The sequence below is a fragment of the Carassius carassius genome, chromosome 7 (assembly GCF_963082965.1).
Source record: "Carassius carassius chromosome 7, fCarCar2.1, whole genome shotgun sequence".
Lineage (NCBI taxonomy): Eukaryota > Metazoa > Chordata > Actinopteri > Cypriniformes > Cyprinidae > Carassius > Carassius carassius.
In genome coordinates, this window is record NC_081761.1 from 33241041 (window position 1) to 33258572 (window position 17532).

Sequence of the window (17532 nt, forward strand, 5' to 3'; positions counted from 1 at the left end):
AAATAAATATAACCTAGTATGTCAGAACATCGATTTGTTTACTCATGACTTTTTTTATTAAAGCATGATTTTTTTTTGGTGGAAGAGGGACTTCCATATATTCCTGCTTAATTGCCATACACTAAATAAAGCACTCGCAGTTGGATAAAACATACAAGTAAACAGTAAAACACAAGAAAAAAGGTATATGTTATTTTACAACCACATTCAAGAGATGACGCTGTTTCACATGTTTACTCAGTCGAACGCCATCAACAAATAGAACGCAATTGACTGAAATATGATTGGTCGAGCCAGACCGCCTCCTGCTCTGATTGGTCCGTATACAAACATCAGACCCACACACCGTTTTCACGCGACACTTCCGCCTGTGAAACAGCTTGCGCTACAGTGGACGTGAGTATCCTCGCATGGCTTGTCAAAAATGAGCAAGCGAGCCTGTCTGCTGTCTAGATGTGCTTGAGCATAGTTCCCCAACCCCTCAAAACCCCGAGCTGTGGGCAGTGCGCTTGTGTTTGCTTGCAAGGGGCCGATGACCTTGGAGTTCTTCTTGCATAAGCAAAGTTCATGACATAATCCAGGATGTTTGTGACTTTGACTTTGAGATTGAGCTACAGTTACAGTTAGGACAATGTTCAAGGCAAAAAGCTAACTCCCCCTCATGCAATAGCTGTTTGCTGTATCAGTCAAACTTCCAGTCCTACTTGACATTCAAACAGGCGTTATTGCGTTTCAAAGAGCTAGAAGAATTGCAAAGTGGCTAAAACAACCTTAATTAGTAAAGTGGCTAACGCTTTGGGCCAAGTGCCTTGATGTCTTTTCTAAAACAACTGCAAAAGCTATACAATAAAATGCTATACAATACTATACAATAAAATAATTGGTCTAACAAGGACAATAACGATGAAGATAGTTTTAAAATTCGTTCTAAATGTGAAAGATTAGAGCCCATATCTTCACAAAACAATAGGAACTAGCCTATTAAAAAAAATAAAAATACTAGCAATTCATGATGGGTAATGCTTGCTGTCTTTCTAAAACAACGGCAAAACTCCTACAATACAATGCACATATTTAATAAACTGTTTATAATAGGCCTATTCACACCAAGGACAATAACGATATAAGTTTTTACAATTTGTTCCAAATTTGACACAGCTTAACTAAACACAGAGGAACGATATTTAAAATCTAGTTAATTAATTATTAAAACGTTGACAACCAATCAATCCCTCCTCATTAAAACATTTAAAGCAGCAGACACTGTTAATTTTTTAACAAATCGGTTTCACTTTTCACTAACAATTCACGTTAACTCACACAAAGGGTCAGTAAACGAGCGTTCTCGCGAACTAATGACGCTCATTCGAATCTCAGACACGTTCTATAGGTCCTGTGTAAACTCTGCGTTTCTAATTAACCGGATCACAAAGTAACGAAAGGTTCGGTAAACGAATCTTTTGAGTGTCCAACATGGGAAAGATCATTAAATAGAAATCCCCACGAATGCAGCATATGCACGCGTTTTACTGTAGGAGAACGTATGGCTAGCCAAAAGGGTCAGAATTACGCCGTAGGAACGTTCCCTGACACCATACTAACGAACTCAAAGCGCGTTCTATGCGAGCGTTCAACGCTTTGGACGGAATGAAAGAAAGCATATTGCTCAGCAGCGTCCAGTTGGTGCTGCTGTATACGTGACAAAGCGATGTGAAGTGACCAGTGATGGGCAGACTAGTAACTTAGTTACTGTAATAATATTACTTTTTGCAGTAACTAGTAGTGTAACTAATTACTAATAAGATTTCAGTAATAATATTAGTTACCATCCATAAAACAGCTTAGTTACTTACATTTTATTTTATTATTATTATTTTTATTTTTATGCCAACAGTCCAATAATCCTTAGATTTAGTTTCATAATTATCAGGACTCGCAAAGCCATGTGATGTCCCCAGTGCAGCAGGCAAGCTTGGAATATGGAAAAGCTTACATTCAGCAGATATAAATATAGCATTATATTGATTTCGTCAGACAAAAAAAAAGTTGTGTAAGTTGTGGCTTTACTTTACTTTGGCATTACATCCCACCCACATCCCTCTGATCAGTATGTGGTACATTATATTACTATTATTAAGAATCTTTTTGGAAAATTAAACATTCTCTTACAAACTTATGTGATTTGATGATACATAATGAAATATAATCGCATATGGGTAACAGAGAAATTACGATTAGCTTCAAGCTACATATGAACACTTCTATTTGAATGTCTCTATCAATCACTATTGAGTGCTTACAATAACTTCGGACTGCGATCCAATGTGGATTTTGGTCAGATGATGAAGCACACATATGTTGTAACATTTTAGAAGAATTTTATGTAGAAGATACACAGTAACAACTTAGTAATGAAACTAGTAGTGTAACTAATTACTGTTGCTAGAAAGTAATAAGTAAAGTAACAATATTGCTTTTGAAAGGAGTTACTAGTAATGAGTAATATATACATTTTTTTATAGCCCAACACTGGAAGTGACTAATAGCCTTATTTACTTGCCACATGCATTCATTGTCCAAAAAAGTTGTTCGGCGTTTCTGGACTTGTTTACTTTTTCCGTGACGTGATGGGTGGGCAGTGCTGGACTTTATTAAAAGAATCATGCGCTTTCTGTCTCTCTCTGCGCATCTCTTTCAGCGGTGTATTACAAAGCCCTGATTGGGTATCCTGTGTATGACACAACAGTCTGTGAATCTGTCTGAAATCTTATCTGACTTCAAAGAGCCGAGGCTTTACACAGGGTTCGGATGCTGGGAGCCGGTTGTACTGTTTTGAACACTAAAGTTTTAGTAGCTTTTCTCTTTCAGTAGATTTGAGGTACTCAATGCATCTTTTCAACGGCTTCCTCTGCAGTTGTAGTTATTTTAGTGCAAAAGAAGAAATTGTCAGTATCAGTTTGGTGATTCTGACCTTTCTGGACTGCTGAATTCAATTCAGGACTAATATATATACTGGTTTTAAAGTCTGAGAGCTGTCAGAAGTTTGTAATCATGTCTTTTGTTGCTGGTAAGTGGTTCCTTCCTAGCCTTGAAAAAAATGTACTGTAGTATACAAGTCAACATTTGGAATATTTATTTGTTTGTTTGTTTTTGAAAGAAGTCTTATGCTCTAAGTCTTATAACATTTGTTTAAATGAATATTAAAACAACTATTTTCTGTTTAGATATATTTTAAAATGTAATTTATTCCTGTGACGCAAAGCTGAATTACATCGCATGATCCTTTAGAAATCATTCTAATATGCTGATTTATTTGCTGTTTAATTATCAACTAATATTGGTGCTCAATTATCATAGTTCAGTAGTAGTAATAATAGTTCACATGTTTTATTGTATTTTTAATGAAATAAATACAGCCTTGGTGAACATAAGAGATTAGTTTCTAAAACATCAAGACATTCTAACTATTCTAGCTGATTTATTTAAATCATACGCCAGTTACTTAAAACCAGGCTGGAACAGAATAGTCTCAAGAATTAAAATAATGACCATTTGCAATGTCGTCACAACATTTAAGGTTGTTGTCAGTAATGTTTTCTTTCCCTGTGTTTGCATGTGTGTAGATCTGTATAGAATCAGCCCTAATGCAGGGATGGCAGAGTTTCAGGAGAAGCTGAGATTGCAGCATGAGAACTCCATGCACACAGAGCTGGAGAAGCTCCTGACCACTGCCAAGCCATCAGAGGCGGAGGTGAGACCCTTGTCCTACAAACTATGTGCTCAGCTCAGGTGACAAACACGTTCCAGTGGTGCTTCTGTCCTTGACTGCATGTATATGTCTTAACCACCTGCTCACATGACCATTTCAAAGCCATTAGATCAAACACATTAAATCTATTTTAGAATTAGTATGAATATTTTTTTATTTTTTTAAATATGCATTGAACTAACATGCATAAAAATGTTTATATGTTTGGTAAACGCAATAAGACATTGTTATTTGGCATTGACCCATTAATATTTGCTTATAATAATTTGAAAATGAGCTGAGTCTTATGCACAGATTGGAAAAAAGTTTGAGATGTTTATTCCCAATTAAACTGCTCTTGTGAGCAGTTATGTCACACACATTATGCAGTTAGTCTCATTAATTAGATTTTATGCAGTAGCCCATGAAATGGTGACCTAACGAAGGAGGTGTGTGTTAATTACAGCCTTTATCGTCCCATGATGCATCACCAGAAGGTTTAGTCTAAAGGTTAAAGGAGACTCTTCAGAGTATTAATTATGCTTATATGCTGCACAGTGTTATACAGGGTAATTAGTGGTTTGATTAATCACACTAACGTGTTGATTCAGCTCTAAAGCATTTAAGGCGAGACACTGCAGGTGAATAGGGCAAAAAAAATAACTAATAGTTATCACCTTACTTACTAACAAAAATGTTATGTTTAAATATGCAAATGAGGCATTATTTAATGAAATATGTGCTAATTTGCATAAATGTCTAGTACAAAAATCTGAACACTAGATGAAATCAGTTTCAAATTTTTTGTTTAATTTTTTTGACATATTAGAGTCAAATGTTCTCCTCCTTGAACTGCCACCTTAACGTGGTGGAGGGGTTTGAGTACCCGAATGACCCTAGGAGCTATGTTGTCCGGGGCTATATGCCCCTGGTAGGGTCTCCCAAGGCAAACAGGTCCTAGGCGACGGGTCAGACTAAGAGCGGTTCACAAACCCCTTATGAAAAGATCACATAAAAGGACCGTGACGTCGCCCGGTATGGCGCAGCCGGGGCCCCACCCTTGAGCCAGGCCCGGGGTTGGGGCTCGTATGCGAGCGCCTGGTGGCCGGGCCTCCCCCCCTCAGCCCGAAGGAGCGACGTGGGGCCGCCTTCCCGTGGGCTCACCACCTACAGGAGGGACCGTAAGGGGCCGGTGCTTAGAGAATCGGGCAGCAGTCGAAGGTGGGGGCCTCGACAGCCCGATCCCTGGACACGGAAACTAGCTCTAGGGACGTGGAATGTCACCTCACTGGCGGGAAAGGAGCCCGAGATTGTGCGTGAGGTTGAGAGGTTCCGACTAGCGATAGTCGGGCTCACCTCTACGCACAGCTTGGGCTCTGGAACCACACTCCTCGAGAGAGGATGGACTCTTCACCACTCTGGAGTTGCCCATGGTGAGAGGCGGCGGGCTGGTGTGGGTCTGCTTATAGCTCCCCAGCTCAGCTGCCATGTGTTGGAGTTTACCCCGGTGAACGAGAGGGTCGCTTCCCTGCGCCTTCGGGTCGGGGATAGGTCTCTCACTGTCGTTTGTGCCTACGGGCCGAACGGCAGTGCAGAGTACCCGGCCTTCTTGGAGTCTCTGGGAGGGGTGCTGGAAAGTGCTCCGACTGGGGACTCTGTCGTTTTACTGGGGGACTTCAACGCCCACGTGGGCAACGACAGTGACACCTGGAGGGGCGTGATTGGGAGGAACGGCCCCCCTGATCTGAACCCGAGTGGTGTTCAGTTATTGGACTTCTGTGCTAGTTACAGCTTGTCCATAATGAACACCATGTTCTCCACCTCCATTGTCGAAGCGGCCGCTCGGAGCTGTGGCCGTAAGGTCTCCGGTGCCTGTCGAGGCGGCAATCCCCAAACCCGGTGGTGGACACCGGAAGTAAGGGATGCCGTCAAGCTGAAGAAGGAGTCCTATTGGGCCTGGTTGGCTTGTGGGACTCCTGAGGCAGCTGACAGGTACCGGCAGGCCAAGCGGACTGCAGCCCGGTGGTTGTGGAGGCAAAAACTCGGGCCTGGGAGGAGTTCGGTGAGGCCATGGAGAAGGACTATCGGTCGGCCTCGAAGAGATTCTGGCAAACCGTCTAGCGCCTCAGGAGAGGGAAGCAGTGCCCTACCAACGCTGTTTACAGTAGAGGTGGGGAGCTGTTGACCTCAACTGGGGATGTCGTTGGACGGTGGAAGGAATACTTCGAGGATCTCCTCAATCCCGCTGTCACGTCTTCCATTGAGGAAGCAGAGGCTGAGGGCTCAGATGTGGACTCGTCCATCACCCAAGCTGAAGTCACCGAGGTAGTCAAGAAACTCCTCGGTGGCAAGGCACCGGGGGTGGATGAGATCCGCCCTGAGTACCTCAAGTCTCTGGATGTTGTGGGGCTGTCTTGGCTGACACACCTCTGCAGCATCGCGTGGCAGTCGGGGACGGTGCCTCTGGGATGGCAGACCGGGGTGGTGGTCCCTCTTTTTAAGAAGGGGGACCGGAGGGTGTGTTCCAACTACAGGGGGATCACACTTCTCAGCCTCCCTGGGAAAGTCTATGCCAGGGTACTGGAGAGGAGAATCCGGCCGATAGTAGAACCTCGGATTCAGGAGGAACAGTGTGGTTTTCGTCCAGGCCGTGGAACACTGGATCAGCTCTATACCCTCTACAGGGTGCTGGAGGGTTCATGGGAGTTTGTCCAACCAGTCCACATGTGCTTTGTGGATTTGGAGAAGGCATTCGACTGTGTCCCTCGCGGCGGCCTGTGGAGGGTGCTCCGGGAGTATGGGGTCCGGGGCCTTCTGCTAAGGGCTATCCGGTCCCTGTACGACCGGAGCAGGAGCTTGGTTCGTATTGCCAGCAGTAAGTCAGACTTGTTCCCGGTGCGTGTTGGACTCCGGCAGGGCTGCCTTTTGTCGCCGGTTCTGTTCATGATTTTTATGGACAGGATTTCAAGGCGCAGCCAGGGGCCGGAGGGGGTCAGGTTTGGTGACAACACGATTTCGTCTCTGCTCTTTGCGGATGATGTTGTCGTGTTGGCTTCATCAAGCCAGGACCTTCAGCATGCACTGGGACGGTTTGCAGCCGAGTGTGAAGCGGCTGGGATGAGAATCAGCACCTCCAAATCCGAGGCCATGGTCCTCAGTCGGAAAAGGGTGGCTTGCCCACTTCAGGTTGGTGGAGAGTTCCTGCCTCAAGTGGAGGAGTTTAAGTATCTTGGGGTCTTGTTCACGAGTGAGGGAAGGATGGAACGGGAGATTGACAGACGGATCGGTGCAGCTTCTGTAGTAATGCGGTCGATGTACCGGTCTGTCGTGGTGAAGAAAGAGCTGAGCCGCAAGGCGAAGCTCTCGATTTACCGGTCAATCTACGTTCCTACTCTCACCTATGGTCATGAGCTTTGGGTCATGACCAAAAGGACAAGATCCCGGATACAGGCGGCCGAAATGAGCTTTCTCCGCAGGGTGGCTGGGAGATCCCTTAGAGATAGAGTGAGAAGCTCAGTCACCCGGGAGGAGCTCAGAGTAGAGCCGCTGCTCCTCCACATCGAGAGGGGTCAGCTGAGGTGGCTCGGGCATCTGTTCCGGATGCCTCCTGGACGCCTTCCCGGGAAGGTGTTCCGGGCGCGTCCCACTGGGAGGAGACCCCGGGGAAGACCTAGGACACGCTGGAGAGACTATGTCTCCCGGCTGGCCTGGAAACGCCTCGTTGTCCCCCCAGAAGAGCTGGAGGAAGTGTCTAGGGAGAGGGAAGTCTGGGGTTCTCTGCTTAGACTGCTGCCCCCGCGACCCGGCCCTGGATAAGCGGAAGAAGATGGATGAGAGTCAAATGTTTTTACAGAGGGAATTCTGGTTATCTTTTTTTGTCACTCCATAATTCAGAAAATACTTTGAACAGCCAGAAAACAATATATTTTCACAATTTTGGGGGGAATAAAATGTTGTATATAATCAAGAAAAATATATATGAACAAATCCCTCTGTAAAAATCTTCAGAATATAGACAGGAATAAAAATGTCAAGTTTGGTGTGTGTAAGTGCTACTGAAGTGGAGATTTATGGCTCAATGTTGAAGAAAAAACTCATTTTGAGAAAACGGCCTTTAAAAATATGTATTTTAATTGAAATCTATTGACACAAACAGATAAAGTGCTATAAAAGAAACACTTAACAGTGTCTTTTGGATGTTTTCCTTCCACTAGTTTGAAAAAGCACTTTATGCAAAACCAAAAAGCCCAAAATCTCAAAATTGACAGGTGCTTGGAAAAACAGTGTTTTTGCCTGCAGTGTCTCACCTTAATTAATTGAATAAACCTTTAACTAAAAATAAAATATTCCAGGTCAGTTACAAGCTTCTCAAAAGCCTCACAAATGTTGACCTTTCATGTGTGACTCATTTGTTGATTTGAAAATTGAAAGACTCCTCTTCACTATCGGCCCTGAAATAATAAACATGATATTGAACTTCAGGAGATACTGTAGAGCTGAAGGTAAAAATTGATTGAAAATGTGAACATTTGATCTGTAATATGGTTATTTGTGCCTCTTGCAGATCTCCAAGAAAGACTTCGAGGGCTTCAAGCAGCTCTTTCACCATTTCCTTCAGGAGAAGGGGCCGTCTGTTGACTGGGCCAAGATCCAGAGACCACCCGAAGGCTCGGTGAGACCAAAGAGCGCTTGACACCTCGTGTGGCTTCTAAGGATGATTTATATAAATGTGAAATTAACATATAGCTATAAAAATAGATATAAAGCAATTAAACTGCACAGTCCTAAAAAGATGTCCTTTTTAAACAATTATTACCTTATATAATACAACATATTTTATCAGTATAAGTTGTTTGAAGGGCTGGAGTATTCTCACTAAATAGCGAGAACATGCATGTGTATGGGCGGTTTATCAAGTCCATGACATTTCCCTGTTGATCCCCTCCCCAAATAACCCACGGCCCCTCTGCAAATCCCACACTGAAGGTTAGACTATGAATAGCACACCACTTCCAGCATCCCACAAGCTTGCCTGACATTTCTTTTCAACCAGCCGCTGTGAAACTCGCGTTACAGAACATAGTAAATCAGGACGAATGATCTGAAATCAGCTCCAGTAGATTGAGAGTCATCAAACCCATTATGAAATAAACATCACGGCTGCGTCTAGATCAGCACTGAATGGTGTAGCATAATTCTCAATGGTTCTATTTCAGTCCCCATCCGTGGAAGCGTTCACTGGCTGGATGCTTGATCGGTCAGCTGAGTACTTGTGTGTGTGTCATTTTCTGGATCGACGTCTCAGATTTTATGTTTTGTCACACTGGTGGACATGCTTGTGTTGCTGCTGTGATGAAACTAGGACGACCACTACACAATTTAAGTTCATGATGTCAGTGTGTGTGCATCAGCATCAGGAAGCTGTTATCAAAAGTAGCACACCCAAATCCAAGAGATCAGATCAAATCCACTCATAATTCATACAGAAGAATGCTGTTTGGAAGGCTCTGTTTCAGTAGCTCTCACAGTTTTTCTGCTCTTCGTGTCATGATCTCAAGGTTAATGCCTTTGCTAGATAGGAGAAATTTCGAGTTTGAAGGTCCATCAGCTCTGCTCTGTTTGACTGGAGTAAATAAACCCTGCGCTAAAAACTGAAACCGCTGTCTTTCTCACCTTTGCTCTGATTAAACTGAGCGTCCTGTAACCTTCACAAAGGGTTTCATTTAATAAAACAAGATTGTAGGCCTGCAGTACATTTCTAATCAAGTGAAAGGTGTGGAAAAAAAGCACACTTCAGATAATTAATTATCTTGACTCCATACAAGGTTTCTGTATCCTGAGAGAGTGATTAATAATGAGTCTGTGTGTTTCCTGTATAAATCATACATGTGTATTTCACTCAACAGATTCAGCCCTATGAGAAGATCAAGTTGAAGGGTCTTCCTGCCGATGTGGCGTCCAGTCTTAATAAGCTGGCTGTGGTGAAGCTCAATGGAGGTTTGGGGACCAGCATGGGCTGCAAAGGACCCAAAAGTCTCATCAGCGTCCGAAACGAAAACACTTTCCTGGACCTGACCGTACAGCAGATCGAGGTATTACATCACATGTTTCCAGCAAAAACCTAAGTTGAGAATTGTGTGTTTTATAGAATACACACTTGGTGATGTTATACTCACCAAGGCATTATTGTTTCATATAACTGTTTTCTATTTGTATTCAATTTGGTCTTCAGTGTCACATGGTCCTTCAGAAAGCTTTCTAATATGCTGCTGAAAAAGATGCCTTTGAAATATAAATCTTTTGTAACATTATAAATGTCTTACTGTCACTTTTGATGCATTTAATGCCTCTTTGCTGAATGAAAGTAATTCCTCTGAAAATCGTATTTACCCTAAACCTTTGATGTATGTGGAGTTGAGCATAAGTAATTATAATTGAACATAGTAGTTAATAATCGTCAGAACAGTGGATGATGTGTCAAGTGCATGGGTTTAAACATTTCTTTTTAGCTTTTACATGATCCGTGTAAGATAAGGTAAGACTGTGTTTGCAGTTTCAGACCTTGGTGAAGGTTTCCCTCCGTGTCATTGACCGTATACCCCAAAGTTGTGTAATTTCGGGCTTTTTCCACATGACTAAATTGAAGGCATTTAGAGGAATATCTTGATATTATATATTCATTCATTCATTCATTCATTTCTCTTTTATTCCTTTCATGAAAATGCATTATTTGTCCAAGGAACACACAATTCATATGAATTTTTCCTTTACATTTCCATGATCAGAAAGGAGCAGATGGAAGAATAATATTCTTATATTTATCTGCCCCCTTTATAAACATAAATAGATGGCATTAGCATTGTTCCCTCCACCACCACCCAAAATTTATTAACATAAATAATAGATGACATTAGCATCACCCAAAATGTATTAACATAAATAGTAGATAACATTAGCATTATTCCCTCCACCATCACCCACACTCCAACATATTTGATATTTATTTAAACGTTTTACAATGATCACATACAAACAAAATCAAAATTCAGTTTGATATAATTCAAGTTGTTTCTTTTTATAACTCCTTTTAAATTCCAAAATATTTTTGCAGCTTTTTAAATCTTTCCTTAAAGAATTCCATGCTTTTACTCCAGCAACAGACAAACACATTTGTTTCAAATTTGTTCTTGCTATTTGATGTTTAAAGTCATACGGCCGTCTGTGATTTTCATCTTCAGAAGTAAAAACAAATAACTTTTGTAAGTCATTTGGAAGAGCTTTGCTTCTAGCTTTAAACATCACTAATAGAGTTTGTAATTCTATAATGTCTTTAATTTTTAATAATCCTGACCTAATAAAGAATTGATTTGTATGGTCTCTATATCCTGCTTTAAAAATAATGCGAATGGCTCTTTTCTGTAAAATAAATAAAGGCATAATGTTGCTATGATATGTATTTCCCCATATTTCTACACAATAGTTTAAATAAGGCAAAATCATTGAACAATATAACATTTTCATTGTATTATATGGTAAACTGTATTTAACCTTATTCAAGATAAATAAGCTTTTTCCCATTTTATTTTTTATATGCAATATATGACTTTTCCACGTCAATTTCTCATCTAAGGTGACTCCTAGAAATCTGATTTCAGACACCTTCTCAATGTTTACATTGTTTATAGATAAGCTGACTTCCTCCTTTCTTTTATTGCTGAATATCATAAACTTTGTCTTATTCAAATTTAAAGATAATTTATTTACATCAAACCACAATTTTAGTTTAATCATTTCATCTTCAATATTATTAGCTAAGGTTTTCAAGTCATTTCCTGAACTGTATAAATTTGTATCGTCTGCAAATAATACATAGTGTAACATGTTTGAAACCTCACAAATCTCATTTATATATAAAATAAAAAGTTTGGGTCCTAAAATTGAGCCTTGTGGTAGTCCACATTCTATATTCATACATTCTGACCTATAACCGTCAAACTCAACATATTGTTGTCGTTGTTGTAAATAGCTGGTTAACCAGTCCAGTGCAACTCCTCTAATTCCATAAGTATATAATTTAGAAATGAGAATTTGATGATCTATAGTGTCAAATGCCTTCTTTAAATCAATGAACACTCCTATTGTGTATTTATTTCTATCTATTGCGGTTGTAATATCTTCAATAATTTTCATGATAGCCAAGCTTGTAGACCTATTTGACCTAAATCCGTACTGATTTTCATTTAATAATTCATGTTTTTCAATAAAGTTGTCTAATTTATTAACAAAGAGTTTTTCAAACACTTTGGAAAATTGAGATAGGAGAGATACTGGTCTATAGTTATTAAAAATATGTTTATCTCCAGCTTTAAAAAAAGGTATTACCTTAGCTGTTTTCATACTATCTGGGAAAACTCCTTCTGTAAAAGAATAATTAATTATATAATATAATGGTTTAATAATGCAATCAATTGTGTTTTTTATTATTTTCATGTCAATACCATCACTATCCGTTGAGGTCTTGTTTTTTAGCTTATAAACCACAGATATCAATACAATCAATACTATATCAAACAAATACATGCACATCAGTTTACAGTCATCTATAAAAATAAAAACCTTGAATTTCACAATAATTTTTCTGTATCAAATGAAAGACCTTGTGTGACTCTCTCTCTTTCAGCATTTGAATAAGTCGTATAATGCAGACGTGCCACTGGTGCTGATGAATTCCTTCAACACAGATGAAGACACCAAGAAGATCCTGCAGAAGTACTCACATCACCGCGTCAAGATCCACACCTTCAACCAGAGCAGGTACACACACGCTTTCATCATCCTCATCTAGCACAGAGAGGAATATGATAGTGCCGTATTTATTAGAAAAAAACTCAGTTTTTTATCATCTCTAAAGCATGCTGTGACTTATATTCAGCCGTTAGTGTCAAGTGTACAAAACATGCGTAGAATGAGAGAAGTATAATTTTATCAATATTTCACATTTCCTACATGCCAGTCCTTTCAGTTTTGCTTTAAATAAATTAATTTATGCTTGAAAATAAATGCTTAATATGTTTGTTTTATACTTGTTTCATGAATGTTTATATCTAAATTAAATGTAAAGGATTTGTTGTGGAGTGACAGTGACATTTTTTAACCGGTATTTTACATTATTTCTGAATGTTATAATAAAATGTGACCTATACGCTGATGTGACTTATCTGCGTTTTTTAGCCAATGTGACTTCTGGAAAATATTGTACTTGTATGTTATCAAGTTAAGTATTTTAGTGTAGTGTTAATTGAACATAAGTCATGAAAATCTGTTTTTTTTTGAATATATAAAAACACTTAATTACAATGTAATTAGAGATTGGTAGGTCTGTTTGTAAAATCTGTTGACTTCAGCAATATTTGTTAACTCAGTTTTGGGAACACCAATCGTTACAATAAAACATCAGTAACTGATTCATTCATATTTAAAAATTGATTCACCCATTTCTTGCACACTTATGCAAGATGTTTCTCCACTGCTTTTCCATTGTCACCTTGTCCTGCGCAGGTATCCCAGGATCAATAAGGAGTCTTTGTTACCCGTGGCCACTAACATGGGCCTGACGGGTGAGAATGAAGAGGCCTGGTACCCACCCGGGCACGGAGACATCTACGCCAGCTTCTTCAACTCCGGCCTGCTGGACAAGCTGATCGCAGAAGGGAAAGAGTACATCTTTGTGTCCAACATTGACAACCTGGGAGCCACGGTGGACCTGCACATCTTGAACCACCTGATGAGCCAGCCCAGTGACAAACGCTGCGAATTTGTCATGGAGGTCACCGATAAGACACGAGCTGACGTGAAGGTGAGTGTTGTTACCGTATCGCTCATGTCTTTCATGAACATTCTTCAAAACTGATCATTTTATAAGTTCAGATTGGTTTCAGAAGACTTGAAGGGTAATAAATGACAGTTTTTGATTGAAATGGTCATCTAAAGGCTGTGATGTACTTCAGGCGAAAGACTGGTGTGACATCATTTTGAACAAAATCAGGTCAAAACAAAATTTGTTTGTATATATAGGTAAAAGTTTGCTCAGGTAGGTAACCTTCTCCATTAGTAAAAACAGGAAAAAAACAGGAGAGCTGATTTATAGAAGAAAATGAAGTTGTAATTCTTATTGAAAGCAACACTGACAGTGTTTTTCATGTTTAATTCAAATTAGGATATGCTTTGATGGCACCTGTTTTCTTGTGATGTGGCATGGCAGGTCAAATCAAATCACAGGCCAATTTTGGGCATCTGTGTTTTCTTTACTGCTGTTTTCTCCCTGGTGTCATTTTCGTTGTGGGTCACTCCATGTCAACTCAACCAGAGGTGGTCAGGTCCCCACAAATTTGATTTTGGTACGGTAACCTTTTTTTAAATGAAGATAAAAAGCAAAGCCACTATTTTGAAGTGGGGTCAAAATAAAATAAAAAATAACCTGAGATTCGGAGCCAAATTATTGAGGGTTAAAACCACTGATCTATAATATAGAACTGGATTGCTCATGACGTCATGAAAGTGAAGCCGCTGCACGGCCATATTGGTGATCCCTAGTGTGCGTTAAGATTCCATTGAATTAATAGGAAATTGTATGATTTTAATTAGAAAACATCACCTAACAAGTCAGCGATTATAAATATGAAGTATCTCTGTACATTATTACAATGCAAACACCCTAGGCATGTAAACGGTTATTTTTTTAAAGGTCGCGAATTTCCCCTACTTATTAAAAAGCTACGTTCATTACAGTAGCGAACATGAACATGATGAAGATCAGACAGACATGACCTCAACATATATAACAAACTACAAACTGCTCATTCTTAAATCTGAATTTATTCAGAGAAATAAATGACTATATACACTACGGATTTAAAGACACAAAGCTTTATTCCCCAGATAGTAAGTTAAGCTTTTCATTTATAGAACAACATTAACAACATAATTATATTATCCATTGTAATATATTCAAATCCATTTCCGATACTAATACTCATGTTTAACAATTGCCTAAAAATTATGTTAATAAAGAAATATGCTATATTTTGTGTTGGATCAGTTACCTGTGTCGTCAGTGCACAGCAGACACACCCACCTAAATGATTTGAATATTTCGCTTATACTGCCCCAAAAGACCGTAAACACTGCAGATAACATCTGAAGTAAAGATGAATTTACATACACATAACATAAAAACGTATCCCATTTGACTGATTTGTTCAAATACAGTTATTTTAGGACAGCGGTTTGAATGTAACTCAATGGTGCTCTCTGCTGGTAGGAATTAGTAAAATGGCAGATCGAACACTTCCGGTGGCTTGACTGTCTGTTGGCAGTTTCTATGTTTAGAACGCGATGAGCGATCCAGTTATATATATAGATCAGTGGTTAAAACTGACTTCAGAAAGATGGCAGTGTCATAATGTTACTCTTGCACAGAGATTGGTAGGTCTGTCAGTAAAATCTGTTGACTTCAGCAATCTTTGTAGCATCATGTGCCAATGGTGGCCATTCAAATATGGGGAAAAAGCACTTTTCAAAATTTGTTCTCCAAAGTTTACATGCCTGTAACTCAAGAAGTATTAAAGATTTCTTAATGCCCTATTAGATTTGGGGTCTTAACAAACTTTTCTTTTGACATCTTTATTTCTAAAGCCCTGAATGGTTCAGTTCCAGAGATAATGGAATTTCAGTATGGCTCCAGGAGCAGATCATTAAATTTTATACATTTTCAGTGGACAGCTTATACATTTTTTCTTTTGAAGATGGTCTGAAGAACAAATAATGTTGCAACTTAAAATTTGTTTTGTTTCCCTCCATCAAAACAGTTGCATTGAACGTACTTGTCCGGGTGCATAATATTAGATTCGGGTTCTTAAGAGCTCTTTTTTATTTTCGGAATCTTCATTTTGAAGGCCGTAAGTGGTTCAATCCCAGGGATATTGGGATCTCAGTGCTGCTTCATTTCCAAATTAATGAATCCTATTCATTATCACTGGTTAAAAACCAAATGCTGGTCACTTTTATACAGCGGATACTTCTTTTTTTTACAGAAAAATGTCTGAAGAATAAATAATATTGAAACTAGAATTATGGCTTGTTTCCCTCTATCAACTCATTTGCATTGAACATTCCTGTCTGAGTGCTTTCAAAGCTCTTTATACCCCTAAGTGAAGCCGTTGTGAGTGTATCTTCAAGCTCGTTGGCTGATGTCATTCCAGTCACTCGGTGTTGTTTGTTTCAGGGTGGCACACTGACACAGTACGATGGTAAACTGAGGCTGCTGGAGATTGCGCAGGTGCCCAAAGCTCATGTAGATGAGTTTAAATCAGTCACCAAGTTCAAGATCTTCAACACCAACAACTTGTGGATCAGCCTGCCGGCCATTAAAAGGCTTCACGAAAAGAATGCCATGGACATGGAGATCATTGTCAACCCTAAGGTGACCTTCACGCCTTCTCCATTACAGAGAACAACGCTTGTGTGGATGTTTGGTTGTGAAACTGGCTTTTGTTCTGTTTCCAGACTCTTGACGGTGGTCTCAACGTCATTCAGCTGGAGACAGCTGTGGGCGCTGCCATGAAGAGCTTCGACAACGCGCTCGGCATCAACGTGCCCCGCAGCCGCTTCCTGCCCGTCAAAACCACCTCGGACCTTCTGCTGGTCATGTCTAACCTGTACAGCATGAACGCAGGCTCTCTGACCATGAGCCCCAAGAGAGAGTTTCCCACAACACCTCACGTCAAACTGGGCAGCTCCTTCACTAAAGTAAGGTTCACTAAGGACTTTGACACTGTGCTGCTTATTCTGGACAAGAACCGCCCACTTAAACATGAAGAGAGAGCTTGACTTTCATGTAAAATACTCAATACCTCAATAATAGACTCTTTTTTTTTTTTTTTTTTACTTTCTAGGTTCAAGACTTCCTGAAAAGGATTGAGAGCATCCCAGACATGCTGGAGCTGGATCACCTGACTGTATCAGGAGATGTCACCTTCGGAAAACAAGTCACACTCAAGGTACGAACGTCTGATTTTTGTGAGCGTTTACACACACATCATGTGTGCAAATTGTGACTCGTTGTTTCTGTACAACAGGGAACGGTTATCATTATCGCTAATCATGGAGATAGAATCGACATCCCGGCCGGAGCGATGCTGGAGAACAAGATCGTTTCTGGAAACCTGCGCATCCTGGACCACTGAGACCTTCACAACTGAACTACAACCACATCCATCATTTTACCTGGACATTTACATGTGTGTGTGGAAACGTGTGTCAGATTTGAGTGTGTGATTATCAAAAACCGTCCAATTAGCATTAAATGCCTGAATGAGAACAATCAGAATTCACTGTAAATGCTTCTGACAGTGAATTTTACAAAGGACTGTGTAATGGGTTTTTAAAGAAGACTGGTTTGGCTGGTTTGTAGCTCACTCAGTTTAACAATGAAGACAAGTGTCAGATGATGGAAAAAGGAGACGGCCCTTTAAATAATGATCTGTTCACTTTAAGACAGAAATTAAAGTGTTTTTGAACTTCAAAATGTCCTTTTTTGGAGTAACTCAAGTGATTAGAAACACATTAGAATTATATTAATGATTAATATCACCTATATCATAAATATTAGGTAACACTTTTATTTTACAGTGTCCTTGTTACACATATTTCCTAAATGTTACTTTCACTAACAATAAATGCATTATTACATATAACCCTAAACCAAACCCTCCTGCTAATCCTAA

General features: G+C 39.9%; 1 protein-coding gene across 2 annotated transcripts; it reads left to right on the top strand.

Annotated features, from left to right (window-relative positions):
- The first annotated feature begins 320 nt into the window (after positions 1-320).
- LOC132143984 (UTP--glucose-1-phosphate uridylyltransferase-like) lies at positions 321-17333 on the top strand. 2 transcript variants are annotated; one of them, XM_059554661.1, is made up of 10 exons: positions 321-396; positions 3624-3751; positions 8313-8420; positions 9655-9840; positions 12429-12562; positions 13307-13604; positions 16032-16229; positions 16313-16555; positions 16702-16806; positions 16885-17333. In XM_059554661.1, exons 2-10 carry the CDS (start codon positions 3653-3655, stop codon positions 16990-16992), a joined length of 1479 nt encoding a protein of 492 aa, XP_059410644.1. In that variant the 5' UTR covers positions 321-396; positions 3624-3652; the 3' UTR covers positions 16993-17333. The 2 variants fall into 2 exon arrangements, with proteins under 2 accessions (XP_059410644.1, XP_059410643.1); XM_059554660.1 differs by lacking the exon at positions 321-396 and adding an exon at positions 2697-3067.
- The last annotated feature ends 199 nt before the right edge of the window (positions 17334-17532 follow it).

What these genes read in the sequence shown, in the direction of transcription:
- LOC132143984 (XM_059554660.1), top strand. An exon ending in TGACCGTACAGCAGATCGAG is followed by an intron (nt 9,841 to 12,428) that starts GTATTACATCAC and finishes TCTCTCTTTCAG; the next exon opens with CATTTGAATAAGTCGTATAA. An exon ending in AGACACGAGCTGACGTGAAG is followed by an intron (nt 13,605 to 16,031) that starts GTGAGTGTTGTT and finishes TGTTTGTTTCAG; the next exon opens with GGTGGCACACTGACACAGTA.